Below are 16,268 nucleotides of genomic sequence, written 5' to 3'. Positions count from 1 at the left end.
TAAATTCTGATGACTGTGTAAATGATAGAGCCGTGATTCAAAGAGATCAAGGGAAGGTTAATAAAACAAGTCAAATCCCCCTCGGGTGCTGCGGCGGTGTTATGAGAGGATTTGTTCCCTGTTTATATTTGGATCACGTTTTCGTTCCACGCACCTTGAGATTAGGTATCAGGCTTTTTTTTTGCAGCCTAGTCATACTGAAAATTCACTTTAAGGTGAATAAATAAGTCTTGATCAGCTTCACGGGCCGTGGCGTTGGCTCCCCGTTTTGGCTCTCATCCAGCTGAAGCCTGATCACCGGGGGAACGAGCTCCCTCTCTCCCTCTCTGCTTCCAATAAAGCACTGACTGAAGGCAAATTCATCACCGGGAGTGTGGCCATTTCTCAACAAGTCTCCCCGCACTCTTTTGCAAAGTCTCCCACTGTGAATCAGCGCGGATTGATGTTGTGAAACTTTTTGATGTTGGAGAGAAAAGATTTGGCACTTTGGAATTACGCACAATGAGATCGAGTGGCGCCGCCATTATGTATGGGCTGAGTATGCTGCTATTATTCTGTCACTCAGGCGTGTGGCGGCTGGTTTGCAGACGCAGGCGGGAGATGTTTTAAGACTGATATGATGGGGAATTCTTTTATTCTAAACCTTCAACATGTTTTTATTTATTTCAGAGTCTTACTGACTAAAAGATATTTGTTGCTTTTGGAAATGCTCCAGTAGATTCTGTTTGCCAAAGGGAGATTGGATAATGTGCAGGAAGGATTTTGCCTTCCTCACAGCTGAGGTGGAGGTTGGAGCAGGCCGTGCATGAATGAGGACGACGCAGTCTGATGGTGGAGGCTGGGTGTCAGGTGGTCGTAGTGCTCGATCACTTTGCTGAAGGTTGAGGAAGCTCCATCGACTCGAGAGCCCGGCTTCTGCTGCCGGGACCAAAGTCCTGGTCCAAAGCAGCCGGCCGTCCCCACCAACAATCCTGAGGAACCTACAAGACCTGAGAGCTCAGGAGCTCCTAGAATATCTCAGTTTTAGTGTTTGATATACTCACAATAACGTCCTTGCTTCACTTTGTATTCTCTCTTTAAACTCTGAGTGCTTCTCTGTTTCCTTGTCCTTGTGGCCATTTATGCATTTTAAGTTCTCTGGAAACAAGACGGTTCATGGAACAAATCATAGTCAGTACACGGAGGAATTAAACTGAAGAGCTCTATGTGTGTGAATGAAGTTAATAGTCAGTGGATTAAAAAGCTAGCTGCCTTCCCCCTCAGACACTTAAAGCTGCTCTGGTGTCAGAGTCTCATCAGAACTACAGGAAAACATCTGTTCCAGCACTCTGCTCATGCTAATGTGTGTTTTCAGGTTTCATACACCTTGTCAGACTCGAGACGAGTGCGGATGTAGCTTCTAAAGCGATGTCGAAGCTAACATCAACAGATTGGTTCTTGATGGAAACATGTGCAAGCAGGGAGAGTATTTTGCTGCTCGATGAGCGCGAGGCCTGAAGCGTGTCGTTTTTTTTTTGGTTTTTTTTAGAAAGCTGATTCAGAGGCAGAGGAGTGGCATATTGTTCCAGCATATGTTAGCGCTGAGACGACAGCCCCGCCACATGCTATAGCAGTGCTTTATGTATGGGTCCATATGCAGACACCAGTTGGAGGGCCGACCTTACATTATGGCTCGGTCCAGACTCTTTAATGAGACATTAGATGAAGGCACAGGTGGAGCTCTGATGCACTTCGCAGATTTCCTTGTTGACTATTAATCCCTATGGGATCCAAAAAAAGAAGGAAATTGTGTTCATCATCTGTTACTACACTTTAAAGCTCCGGAGCTCCGAGGAACATATGTGGTTAGTCAGTAAGATTTACAGATCAATCCATCTTTATTTGTAAAGTGTTATCTGGAGACGCTTTACAAAAGAGCATATGGGATAATGTGCAGGAAGGATTTCTCCTTTGTTTTCCTCATGTTCCTGTTGTCCACATTTCCTGGTTTCTGTGGTGGAGGTCGGAGCAGGCCGTGCATGAATGAGGACGGCGGTGGTTGAGTCCGATGGTCAGGTGTTGGTTGAGGTAGCGGCATGCAGAAGTTCATTCACTAAATATCTTCCTGATTGATTGAACGTCCTGATTTCAGTTGTCAGAAAAGTTCCTGAGACTGTTTGGTCTAAAAAAGGCGATAGCAGAGTGAAATGTTCCTCGGGGGCTCTTTGGGTCGACGTGTTCTGAGCAGCTGGTTTAGTGAAGACACATGTTACAGCGAGATGATGCTCTGCTCCGTAATATAAACATAACTGCTGGAATAAACACGAGATTCACTCCAGGTTTTGATTTAATTTTTATGGAATATTTAATAACTTGTCGGCCCAAAAAGCATCTTACGAAATAACCTAATCTAGTGACATAATTCAGAATGTTGTTCTAAAAAGAAAAACGGCGAGCAAAGCAGAGGTCTGTAATTGTTTGATTATAACAAATAAGCCGCGGGCCTGCAGAGAGAGAGAGAGAAGGAGAAAGCAAACAAAGAGGCCGCGGCAGATTGCCTCTCGGAGTCTGCAGCTCTGTTGTTCTGCTGGCAGATATACCCCTCCCCTCTCTTCTCTCTTTTTGTTCTGCACAATCAGTGGAACAACCTCCCCAAAAATATAAGAGCGTGATTACTTTGTTTCAGGACTCTCGTCTCGGCGTTGTCTCTCTGAACACAAGCCTCTCGGTTTCGATCGGAGCCGTCAATGCAGAGCAAACACTCACTGAGGGTTCAGATGTGATGATTCTGCAGGACGATGAGCTCAGCTGGTCGCTCTGACTCGATGTGTTGCTGCACCCCGGATCCTTAGTGGTCCTCGGAGGGATCCCTGAGAGATCATTTTAGTATATTGAGTTGCTGTGTCTGTATTCATCCACCATAAAAGGGCTAAACGAAGATCACAAAGTGGTCGTGACTTTTTTTCCTGACATAAACAAGAAGTAGAATTTTTTTAATTAACAAGTTGGCGTATGGGATTATTTTTTACGTAGAGTTTCTTACCACAAATGTCTTCACTGCTAATTAGGTAAATATGGCTCCATCCATTCATGAACAGTGCAACTGTAATATTTTAGTAAACTAATTAAGTGCTTTGCATACACAGAAAAGGAGGCACAACCTTCTGACGACTTGTCTTGTAATTCTAAGAGCTTTCAAAAAGAGGAAGTCGACGTTTGGGTTCTTAATTGAACAGCTCAGAAGAGAGATATCTATCTTTGTCAAAACATGTCAAAAAGCTGCGTTTAATCTGCTTGTGCAGCTTTTTAAACATCGATCAGAGTGATGAGGTGTTTCAGATTTAAGTCTGCAGTTTCATGAAGTGAAGCAGCCTGTTCTGAGCAGCTGAGACTTGTTTACACTAGTCTATGAGGAGGAGGATATGTGACCTTTACATTTTGTCAAAAAATAATTTGTAGTAAATTATTTGAAAACAGGTAGCACACACGCTTCCTTAAAAACTCTGCAAATCCAGACTCCAATAAATAGACTGCACAGTACCCTCTCTTCTGGATGCATTCATCAGTACTCTTGCACACACACACACACACACACACACACACACCCTCACTGACTGTTCATCTCTCATACAGAGACAGGACTTCATCAGGGCTCCTTGGTGGACCCCAAATTCAAATGCAATGCGTGACTCAAGATGAGTCCTTCTTATTAAGTATTCAAATATACAACTCCCCCTCCACACACACACACACACACACACACACACACACACACACACACCAGTGCAGAAACACTCCAGTGTGTGCACTCCAAGGTTGTCATGTAGCCTTCACTCCCCCTCTCCTCTCCTCTTCAAAGTTGATGAAAAGTTGCTCGAGAGGCGTCTCTCACTCCACACTAGAACCGAAAAAAAAAAAAACCCTCCCAGGTGAGATTGAATATTAAGAAAATGTGACAACACACCTGAAAAGGCTTTTACTGCCGTGTGAAGGACACGGAAGATTTTGTCTGCTCATGCGTTTCAATCGTGAGTCACCTGGAAACACATTATCTGTGAACGCAGGGAGCAGAGAGGCTGAGACTCCTCAGAGTAACGACTCGTCTGAAGGTGTCATAAATGAGTGGAAAGTGGATCTAATGGACAGCAACGCTCCTTAATTGTACTGTAATGGTGCTGTAAAGTGATTTAAAGGGAAAAAGACAAATCGCAGAGTCACATTAAACTTGTGTTTTAAATGGCCGTTATGTGAAAGATGGCGGTGAAGGTGTTCTGTTTATTGATTTATGTGGTGTTAATGCATCTTCACTGTCTCTGAAATGATGTGGAGAGAGGTGTCATGTTTTTATTATCCAGCCTTATATCTCAGGCTGCATACAGGTGTCGACATGTATTCATATCAGAGGCCAGCTTGTTTTGTCGATGTGACATTTTGAAGCTCAGAATTCAAGTCTGTCCTGTGTAAACGTGTCTCTGAGTCATGACTGTCTACAATGAGGGAGAAGCTCGAGTCCCGCTGGCTGTGTTGTTGTCAGAGCCGTGTTTACATGGACGGGACGGCCGGCTCCTCCCCTTGTGTATAAAAGCTGTTTTAGTCAAGGACTAGAGAGAAGAAGAAGAACATACTCACTGATTATTTGGATGTTAGTAAGAGTTTTTAGATCTCGGTCATATACATGCAGGACTCAGGAGATTGCAGCTCGAGCTGAGGAGAGTTTTGTCAGCCGCTTGCGCAAATTTTCTCTGTGCAAACTCGAGTGGAGGGGGGTTTGAGGTGTGTCGCTGTAGGAGAGCAGAGGCTTCAGTATGGAGGAGGCGTGGCCAAACAGTTTGTTTTGGTTTCAAGAGCGACATCTACTGGATCCAAAAGTCTTCATTTAAGTAAATGAAGGGAAGCTTGGCAAACTCGTTCAGGCATCAACTACTTTAGAGGTGTATTTATGCTCCTGATTCCTTTCCTTCTCTGCTCTGTCAATGCCAACACGCCTCAAAAAATGTGCAACCTTTTGTTCTTTATGCCAACTTAACCTCGTAGCCCCAAAGGTCATGATACTACATGGTACTGAGATTGTCTTATTCCAAAAGGTAGAGCACTGACCACGGCGCCGTACATCATGAGTTTGGAGGGACGCTGTGTCGACATGAGATCATTCACATCTTTGATTCTCTTCTTTCTCCTGTTTTCCTTTTTTCAGAGATCCAAACCAGCCGGTCCCACAGGACACAAAGTTCATCCACACAAAGCCAAACCGGTTCGAAGAGGTGGCGTGGACCAAGTACAACCCCAAAGACCAGCTCTACCTTCACATCGGCCTCAAACCTCGAGTTCGAGACCATTACCGCGCCACCAAGGTCGCTTTCTGGTTGGAACTCGTCCCCCATCTGCACAACATCAATGAATTCTTTCAATACGTGTCAACCACCACAAAGATACCTCCACAGGACACCACGCCCTACCCTTACACAAAACGCTTTCCTGGTAAGAACAACTGGCCCTCCACCACCCGCCACCCGGGTGTCCCGCCCGCCAACACCAAACAGACCACTGACCAGCGCAAGAGCGGCGACCTGACCGACGAGTCGACGGTGGTGATCGAGACGAAGAGGGACTACTCCACGGAGCTGAGCGTGACCATCGCGGTCGGAGCGTCGCTGCTCTTTCTGAACATCCTCGCCTTCGCCGCACTCTACTACAAGAAGGACAAGCGGCGGCACGAGTCCAACCGCCGCGTCCCCACCCCTCAGCGCAACTCCAATCCGTCCAACACGCCGTCCACCGCCAACGACGTGGCCCACCTGCAGAGCGAGGAGCTGATGTCCCTGCAGATGAAGCAGCAGCAGCTGGAGCTCGAGCACCACCACGAGTGCGAGACGATGCAGACCCACGACACACTGCGCCTCACCTGCCCGCCCGACTACACCCTCACCCTGCGGCGGTCGCCTGACGACATACCCCTCATGACCCCCAGCACCATCACCATGATCCCCAACTCTCTGGCTGGCATGCAGCCTCTGCACAACTTCAACACGTTTGGTGGCAGCCAGAACAGTACCAACTTACCCCACGGCCACTCCACCACGCGGGTATAGCTCCAGCGGGACGGGACGCCGCCGGATTCCCTCTGGACCGGCCAGCAACCTCGCAAGGCAAGACGAGATCAAACTGTGTGAAGCACAGGCTCAGCAGATGTTATTTTGCTACCACGCCTTCTTGAGAAGTATTTACAACATGAATGGAAAGTGAACTTCAAAGTGAATGTTCTTATAGTAATAACTCTATTTGAAGGTTTCAGAGTTTGACCAAAAGACGAGGCGAGCAGGGGGGGCGACTGTGAGCGTTCTTACAACACGACGTGAACAGTTTGAGTGCGAAGCTTCCGCTGAGGCTTTTGTGCCATAAATACTCAACAGTTAGATGACGGCAGCAGCTGTTGAAAAGCAACAATTGAGCGTCTGGGACTGCGTCAGACACTTGGGCACACAATTCTACACCCCAGCCTGAAATGTATTTATGAAACTTTGTATAAAAGAGAAAACAAGAAAAAAGCTATATCGATGTGTGTGGAATTTTAAAAATGTAAAAAAAAAAGAAAAATATTCAAAGAGCTCCTGCTGTTATTGTTTTCTTTTTCGGGCTGAGATCTTTTTTTTTTGGGGGGGGTTTTTTCTTTTCCAGGTTGTAGATTTTTTTTCCCGTTCCGGTGCGTGTAAATATCCCTGAAACATTCGTCATTCTGTTTCTGATTACGACCCGTGTTTCATCTGTTTGTTTGTTTGTTTGTTTTTTTTTTACAGAATGACCAAAATGCGAACACAATCCCACCCTCGGAGAGTTGCACAGTGTGCGTCTGCAGGCCACCTCATCCAGCACTGTCTCGTGTGTTGCTTTTTCGTTTCACTCTTTTTCCACATTGCATGTGCAGGACGAGCTTTTCCTCTCCGTTTTTAAGACGAGTCTCGCGTCTGACAAGGACGACTCGCCCGCTCCCATCACCTGCCGCCATCCTGTTCTGCTCTCGCTAGTTTTCTTTGTGGGCTTTTTTCTGTCTTGCGATCTCGGCGCTGCCTGAGCTTACAATGTGACCAGCAATGTATTATTTAGACATAAAACAGGCAGCGGGTTTTTGTATCGATATTAGTTGGATATGTTTGTAAAGAAATATATGTTAGATATTTCAAATTGTCATATGCTAGCAATATGTAAAGTATTGTGCCGGGCTTGTGATACTTTGGGTTACAAAAAGCAAGTGAATGAGTGTAAATATTAATGATATTAATTATTATAAAATGACAAACATTAACTCTCGTTCTGTTTTGCATCCTATTACAAAAAAAAAAAATGGACGAACATCCAGAAGATTTTAAGCTACGTTTGTAAATTCTATAAAAGATATATTCTTGCCGTTTGGCCCCGAGACCAGTCGAGACAACGAGGGTTTTAATGTGGACTTTGGGAAATCTTTAGTTTGTCTTTTATTTGTTTGCAGTTTTGCCTTAAGTGATGATAGAGATATTTCTGGCTGGACACCTGTATAAACTTTTTCTGCAACATTTTTAATAAAATATCACAGTATTTTCTAAAAAAAAAGAGAACAGAGACATGTGGGGGCTTTCATTGGTGTGTGTGTGTGTGTGTGTGTGTGTGTGTGTGTGTGTGTGTGTGTGTGTGTGTGTGTGTGTGTGTGTGTGTGTGCGCAAATGTGATTGGACGCCTGTTTATATCAGGTAGAGCAGTGGTTCTCAACTGGTGGATCAGGACCCATAAATGGGTCACAGAGCCGTTTTTCAGCGGGTCCTGATGGTGTGTCTTTGTTCTGTCACATTTTTTACCAAGCTGTGCAATTTTTTCATCAAACAAATCTCATTGGTTAAAAAAATATCAGAAATTTGGGTCAAGATTTCTCATGGAGCAGTTGGCTGTGGGTCCGTGAGGCTAGACTAGTTGAGAACCGCTGGGTTAGAGTTAACTCTAAATAATCAAAAAGCTGCAGTTTGTAAAGATGAAGCTGTTTGCAATTCTTTGCATTTAAACTTTTCCTTTGAGCAAAATTTACTGCAACTTTAACTCCTTCCACTTTGAAAACCACTGCAGAAAACACAACGTCACAGCTTCACAGCTTCACATCAATGGAGGAAAGTCAAATACACAAACTGCATTTCTCCTTTGATACAATACAAACTCCGCCATTATCCCCGAGCCTCTTGCTGCACTGATGCAGTTGTACCTCTCATTGAGTCGGACTCGATCAATACGTGCAATCTAGCCGCTGAAACTTTAAAAACATTGAATTGCATCTGCAAACAGTTTGTGCTCTGCCAGCTAAGCTGAATCCTCTTTGTGGATTGCTGTTGTGCTCCGTAAGGGAAAACAAGATGCGCTTCTGAGCTGAATGGCAAAGTGAGCTGCTGCCGTGGTAACAAGGCCTCCCCCGACGCCCCCATCATGTACTCAGGAAAACTGTCTTGAAGTCGCCCTCCCCATCAGCACCACCTTCGCTCCCCTTCGCTCACTACTCAATCTATTGATCGTGTTTGCAACAAGCCACGATAATTAGCTTTTGACTTAAAACTGAAGTGACAGGAGGAAAATTGAAATCTTTAATAGTAATCTGCAGTTACTGAGGCGCAGTGAATGTCTCCATACAATCTCCTGTGACATTTACAAAGCCCCCCCACCCCCCCCCCCCCCACCCAGTTCCCATGAGCACAGGGTGACGTGGGAAAATCTTTTATGAGACGGGGAAAACTTTCTTTCATTTGTTAAATTGTTTGATCCATAATATATGATCCAGAGAACAAGCCGCATGCATACGGAGATGAATATTTATTTTGAGACTCGTGCAAACAAAGCTGGGGGAATGAGCAAGAACCCTTTTAATTGGCACGTTGTTTATGCTTAGGGTAATGGGGTGGAGGCTTGGGGGGCGGCTGATGCCTGAGAATGACGGTAAGGGGGTTGGGGTGGGGTGGGTTGCTGAATGTGAGACTTGACTGGAAGTTAATTAAGCCGGCAACAGCGCTCCATCATTCAACCGCGGTCCCAGAACTGTCATTCAAGTGCAGCGCTCTCCAGGCAGCCATTACCGAGGCGTATCGATCGCCATGGTGACAAGGTGGCGCACCAAATGGGAGTGGGCAGAGATGAAGGTTGTGTGAGTGTGTGTGAGGTGAGAGTTGGTGAAGTGTTTTCTAGGCACACAGAACCCAGCTGCAGAGAGAGCACCCCCCCCCCCCCCCCCCCGCCATGCTCCCCAAACATGAATTAAAATGCAGGTAAATACACGGCAGCAGAGCCGCTTGATTGCATTCCCCTCCCTGGGTAGCTGCAGCCTTAATAGATGAATATGAAATCTTCAGAGTCAATATATATGCAGTTAAGTGGTGAGGGAAAGAGGCAGCGGTAATGGCCTCCAGAAATCTCCCTCTGCATTTTTTACTATGGGAAATATTGTCCTCCACTCCCTTTCAGACTCCTAAATAGTTTTTGTGTTCAGCTGCAGCTCGACGTCGCCGACCTGAGGATTCCTCCACATCACCCGGTGTCCATGTAAATGAGGGACTCAGAGGTGATGGCCGCAAAGGATCATGGGATTCGTCTAAAAGATTTCTAAAATAGTGCTTCCTGGGATTAATGAATGTAAAGTTGTGACACTAATAGTGTGTTTGAATTGAGACAGAAAGTCTGCACCATCGTCCTCATGGGCCTCTCTCTGACGTCAGACTTTCACTTTGAAGCTCACAGATCCAGAGCAGACAGAAGCACTGTGTCCGTTAGATGTGGTCAAAAAGCTCTCTGGAAGAAGTAATGTTTATTGGGACCAAGCGGAGCCATTAACAACGTCACGTTTCCCAGAATAGTCAACAGAAAAGATTCCCGGTTTCCTTTTTGGAGACTGGAGGAGGACTAAGATGTACGAGCTGGTTTTGTGAAAGGTTCATTTGTTCTGACTTAAAAAGGAAAAATGTGATGCGGAAGTTTACTGGACTGTAATTTGGACTTTGATCCGGTCCGATTTATGGTCTTCGTGTGTGTGTAATGGACTGACCAGCAGGACCCGGCTGATCTCAGAGGGGCTAATGCTGGAGGGTGAGGGGGGTGGGGGGGGGGGTTGTCTGGGGGAAGCAGCTGGTCCGCTCTAATGTCCCTGTTTCTCCTTCTCATTGTCTGGCCACAGCATCAAATGGATGCCAATGGACTCAAATGTTTAATGCACGATGTTTACAGTGGACGGCGTGGCCTGGAAAGAGAGCAGAGAGGGGAGGAATGAACGAGGGAGTTTATTTTAGAGGACAGATGGAGGGGGATTACATGGTCCAGCGTCCTCCTCCTTCTGATGGTGGACTTGAGGGAATACATATCGTCTTATGATTGTTGGGATTTTCTGCACCGGTCGAAAGCAATTGTCTTCAGATTCATTGAAGTGTTGGTGCCAAAGATATTCCTGAGGTAGAATAGTGAGTGAAATTCATGCACAAGGTGAAAAAAAGCTCCCGTCCAAACCCTGGCGGAAGCATCTGGTGCAGAATATTCAAATCATTTTCAGGCCCGCAGCCAAACCTTGGGCTCCGGATTTGCAAAATGTTTACCTGCTTGTCAACCGTGTGAGTGAGATTTAATTGAAGCCTTCAGAGGCTGCATGTTTCATTAGTTTGAAGCTTCTTTGTAATTGAATAAAATCATCAGTGGCATGAATATTCTGCAGCTCCCCGAGCGATTGCAGCAAAGATGCACCGACGGCTTCAGCTGGAAGGAAAACGGATTCTGTTACAGAACGAGTGAAACAGTGTTTTTTTTTTAACATAATAAAAATCAGCAGCAGCTACTTCCTCTTCAGATGAATGTTTTACCTTCACGACAAAGTCATGCACAGTGATGCATCGTTCAACCACGTGGCCTAACGCATTAATCAATAATTCAGGAGTCTTGAAGGGAAAGCATGTTATTATTATAAATGATATTCACATGATAATCACTCTGAGGTCCAATGTGTTTTTTGGGATGATTAATGTGCTGCATAAAATGTTCTTCAGGTGGTTTGCAGGGCTGACTAGCATGAACGTTTCTATCATGTTATGTGTGATTTGTATTGACTGAGCCAGAGCTGTTTATCCTCCAGCAGGGAACAACCGTCCTCCACATTCTGCACGATGCCGACAGACGACTGTCATCATGCAATTGACGTTTCCTGCTCAGACAAACACACTCACGACCAAATTCATGCAGCACATCTCTGATAGATGTCACAGTGAAGACAGCAGTGACGCTGGAGGGGTTAGCACTAAAAAAATCACACATTCCTCAAACATCATGTTGTGAACATTATGTCCCTGTTTAGGTTGATGTTCTTCTTTACAGCCTGTAACATTTTCTGCAGCTGGAGACAGTCAAGATTCTCACATTGCTGTATTCAGCTGCAGCTCTATATATAGCCGCAGAGTGAGGAGGGCGAGCGTCTCCCTCTGATGGAAACCACAGCATGTAGGACATGGAGGTCAGCGCAGGGTGATATTCTGCCCCGCCGCTCCGTCGCTGGATGAAACAGCACCGATGATTTATGGCGGCGGGCTGCACGGGGAGCAGTGTTTTCAGCGGCCCCAGCAGACACACCAAATTGGGTTAGTCACAAAATGTAAAAGGCTCTGTCTCAGACTAACAAATTTAATCATGGCCTTCCCTTCCCCGCAGGTTGTTTTAATACTGCAGGATTACACAGGTCTCTGGTCCGTCCCTGTGTCTTCACTCACACAGATGTAGTCCTGTCAGAGAGGCTCTCTGGAGGGATGGGAGCTGCTGCTCGTTCCACAGGTTAGAACATAAATCACAAGTTTGAAGGCACAAACATGAGCTCAATCTAAGAATAAAGGTGACCAGTAAGCCGGAGAGCACAGGGAGAACACTTCAGATCGGCTCCAGTTTAAGGTCAAATCTGAAAACATCCCCGCAGAAAATGGAAATGTGACACAAAGGAAGAATGTTACTGTGAACGTAGGCTTGGTGTGGCTCACTACCATGGCATGCTCAAAGAAGACCACTCGTTAACCATTATTAATCACAGCTGTGTCAGTTGTCTGCAGGGAAACAGAACAGTCAAACATTGAGTCTGTACAAGTCACGTAAGGGAAATACAGAAAAACAAAGTGATATTTTCAAGCTTCAATAAACTGAATTATGAAGCTTGTCAAACTTCTTTCTCACTACAAATTACAGAAAGTGAGCATATCAACAAAATATGCTGGATAAATCAGATAGCTTTCTTAACTTTAAGACACCGACACATTACAGAAAAGAGAAAGCCTTCGAGAGGTAAGTAAAATGTGAGTTAAAATCATTGAAGTGTTTCACTTTCTGTCTCAGTACTAGCTTTCTTCTTGATGTCTAACATTCTTAAACTGGTCTCATTAGGAACAGAAACCTGATATGACTTGGACATCATGAAAAGAAACATCCAAATGTGAGTCCATTTTTTATTATTTATTTTTCTGTCTATCTCCTCTGACCAGTTTTCTTTGCTAAACCTGTTTGCTGCTGTGTTTGTTTGTTTGTAACTGCTGGCTGTGTTCTGTTGATGATTTGGAGGTTTTGCTATGAGCTGTGTCTTGTTCTTTTTCTCTGTCTGCTGTGTTGTTTTCTGCTGCCTGGGTATACACGATGAGTGAGAAAGCCCGCCGAGGCTTTTTAAAGTTTTAAAACTTATTGAACTTTGCATTCAGTCGTTCTTCAGACACCTGTTGGCTGTTTGTGTGGAGGTCTGCTTGCTGTTGGTGTGCAACTTCTTCTTCTTGGCTTGTTGGTTTAAATGCAACTTTTTAGAAACAAAGCTTCTGAATTAAAGTGTACTATTCATGCTTTTGATACGGTGGTCTATATTGATCATTTTTGCTTGTGTTTTTACGTTGCATGAGTAACTTGTGAGCTTTTGAACAGCTTGTTCACCACCTTTTAAATGTTTGTGTGGTTGTTTGTAGCCTGGGCACAAAGCCTGCTAGCTGCTGGAAAATCTCCTCTTGCTTGGGTTGCTTACTTAGCAGGCCCTGGGTGCTTTGTTTCTGAGTACTGTGCATTTAAACAGTTTTGAAGGCATGTTCTTGATACTCTGTTGCCTCCACTTGTCTATATTGAGTTACATTAGTATGCAAATATTAATAACAAATGTACATGTTTCACAATATCAGTAACAGGCTCAATTTTAGGACCACAGGTACAGTTACAACTATCTTCTTTGGTGAGCAGTGTGTGAATGTGTTTGAATGGTTGAGTTAATACTGATGGACTCCTGAAGGCTTTAATCCATGTCCACGAAAACAGAAAAGTTGTAGCTCTTCTCAGGCGCGGATGGACAGACGCCACGGAGGAGGAAAAAAAAGCTTCACTTCCTGGATTTCAAAGCAGACTTTCAACCTCTTTTCAGTCTGCCAAAAGTGAACAGTCTGTGTGTGAAAGAAATGTAACCCTGCACATGAAAATACTCACTATCAGAATTACTGAAGAAATCCACCAAATGTTCTGAAGTGGACTTCAAACACGCTCTCCTTCTGTCGCCTGGTGACTGTGTTTGCACCCTCCAAAAGGAAAGTGTTGGGGCGTTTGTGAAATAAGCGGCATGAGGCAAAGAGGGATTTTTGAATAGGTTTCCCAATCAAAAGGTTCCTAAAGGTCTCACCCGAACCTTCCTGCCTCTAACATTGAAATAGATCATCTTCTTCAGTGTGGAGGAAACAGAAGAGCACAGAGGAAGCAGACTGACACTGATGAGCTATAATGTTTCTCAGATTCAGAGAAGGGCTCAGGCAGGAGGTGAATTATTTTCTTTTTACCGTGAAATTCAAGTTGTTGAACCTGTAAGTCTTCTCTCTGTTTTTGTTGCATTGGCTCGTTTTAAGTCGAGCAGAAAGCATGATAATCCAATTTCCTGTCTAGCAGCGATTAAAGGCCATTAAAAAAACAAGCAGAGACGAGTCCTTTTTTTTAAACTCGGTTTTCTTTTAGGCCGAGTTGCCCCGACAAAAAACTAAATATGCTCCTCTTCAGGACAGAAAGGAGTCATGATGACCACTATGTTTACCCTGTGCAAATTCTTTTACATATTCTGTAAAATACATCTTGTTCTAACACTGATGTGTTTCTAGTCTGTCTTCAAAACCCCCAAATGACTAGAAAAGTCCATCCTCTCCGTCTTTTGCCTGCTCCACTTTTCAGAAAATGTGTGCTCAAACAGGCCGTTTGGAGATTTCCCTTCATGACATCACAAAGGGAAGTAACCCCTCCCCCAGGTGGTTGACACTCCCACAGCTTGGTGTTCGCTGATCCGACTTCATGACTGCAGTTTGAAGCTTGAAGCAAAATTCTCGCGGTCTTATGACGATTAATAAATCTTCTCTTTCTCATCTGTCTGTAATAATCGTTCACGTGTTTATATCGCTGCCAAAGAGAGATGAAAAGGTAAACTGGCAGACTCCCGTTCGTACATTTTTCATGCAATGTCTTCTGAGAAAACGACTGGTGGATGCCAGTGTGAAAACCGTCTCAGTCCTAGGATCTGCAGGCGACACAGACGGAGAAACATATCCTTCCTGTAAGCAGACCGGCTGACCCTTGAAGCCTCCTGCTGAGAAAAGAGTCCAGGACTCTCTGACCAACTGACCCAGAGTCAGCCCCCGTCTGACGGCCCGATCATCAGTCACCAGACACCTGCTGGGATCAGGGCTGAAGTGGAGACAAAACAAGCTTTCTCAGAGAGAGAGAGAGAGAGGGTTGTATTTAGGCTGTGTTTTCTTTATTTTTGGCTCATGACAGTTTGGATCACCGTGCGTAGTTAGCCTGCTTTTTCTTTCTGGGATCATCATCAACACTTTGCAGAGCCAGAAAAGCTTCTCTGCATTCATTAAGAACCTCTGTTGTTTTTTCTCATATTATGCAACACGGAGCCGCAGCACAATGCGAAGACAGACCGAAGCTGTGAGGCTGAATTATTTTGGGATCTTTAATAATTGAGCGAGCGCCGACATGAAACTAGTTTATTCTGGTTCATTGTTTGAAGTGAGTGAACTACTAACCTCCAAACCACAACAGTTCTCCTTCATCGGGAGCTGAACTGGATGGCTTTCCATCAAGGTTTTATAAATATCAGCTCATTAGTCGCTCTGAATAAACAGACTGGTTTTGACATATTGTGGCGTCTACATGATGCATCCAAAAGGAGCCGGATGAGGTGGTTTGGGCCTCTGATGAGGATCCTCCTGGTCAGCTACATTTGGAGGTCTTCCGGGCAAGTCCAACTGGAAGGAGACTTCGGTGTAGACCCTCACGAGGGATTTTATATCCCTTCTGGCCTGGGAACGCCTTGGGATCCCCCAGGAGGAGCTTGGGAGAGGGACTTCTGGGGAAACTTGTTGCTGCCAACCGGACCCGGCCTCAGATAAGCGGAAGATAATGGATGGATGAGGAAACAGTGCAAAAAGTTTTGGAGTTAATCCAACTTTTAGCTTCAGCCTGCAGGAGCCAGGCTGTAATGATAGATGTCAATGCAATGTGATTAAAAGATCAGTTACATTTGGGGATGAAGAGAGGTGATGTTTGACTTCAGTGATTAATATCCGTCTGAATGTAAAGTCCTTCAAGTTGGAAAAGTCAAAGTCTTATTTGGAATGCACCTCAGTCACTGTCCTCAGAGCAGTCGTCCTTTCAGCACCACGGACAGCGACTCTTTTCAGTTTAGTTTATTAATGCAGCCCGATACCACATGATCCAAACCTGCCTCCAGAGGTTTGATAACAGACTGAATGAAACCAGGAAAACCTAAAACGAGGTCTCGACAATGTTTTGAATTGGGACTGCAGTACCCATTTTAAACACTAGGTGTCAGAGTTACACATTGCTCCTTTAACAAACCAGGAAAAAAGAGACAGGAATCAATTATGACTGAGTGCATTGAACAAGAAAAGCTGTAAAGGCGCGCTCTCTGAAAATATGAAGTCTACAACAAGAGAGGATTATTAGGAAGAATTAATCTTCTCAGGGTCATACTAGCGATTTCATTTGAATGTATGCGATTTAATATGGAACATCTCGTGTCTTTATTTTGATATTGAGTGAAAAACATGGCTGCTGTTGACTCTAAAGGTTTCCATTCAAGGCTGGGAGTAGGCGTAAAGTGGAGGTGGATGGAGGTCTTATTCATGCTGACATTATTCACAAAGAAAATTAAACAAAAATAAAGTGCTCAGCCGCTTGGCTTTACAAGGTGAGAACTCACCGTACACAACCCCGGCTGCAGGAGCTTTATTAGCACA

At 44.8% G+C, this 16,268-nt stretch overlaps 1 protein-coding gene across 1 annotated transcript in view; it reads left to right on the top strand.

The window, feature by feature from the left end:
• The window catches only part of nlgn4xa (neuroligin 4 X-linked a), a 73,906-nt gene extending 66,329 nt beyond the window's left edge, over positions 1-7,577 (top strand). The window contains exon 6 of the mRNA XM_020652339.3: positions 5,174-7,577. Within this exon, the coding sequence (XP_020507995.1) occupies positions 5,174-6,068 (895 nt within the window). The 3' untranslated portion in view covers positions 6,069-7,577. The remainder of the gene's footprint in view (positions 1-5,173) is intronic.
• Positions 7,578-16,268: the final 8,691 nt, after the last annotated feature.

Source organism: Labrus bergylta, chromosome 24 (assembly GCF_963930695.1).
Source record: "Labrus bergylta chromosome 24, fLabBer1.1, whole genome shotgun sequence".
NCBI classification, from domain to species: domain Eukaryota; kingdom Metazoa; phylum Chordata; class Actinopteri; order Labriformes; family Labridae; genus Labrus; species Labrus bergylta.
The sequence above is the reverse complement of the archived record's forward strand: the minus strand, read 5'-3'. Positions and strand labels throughout refer to the sequence as shown.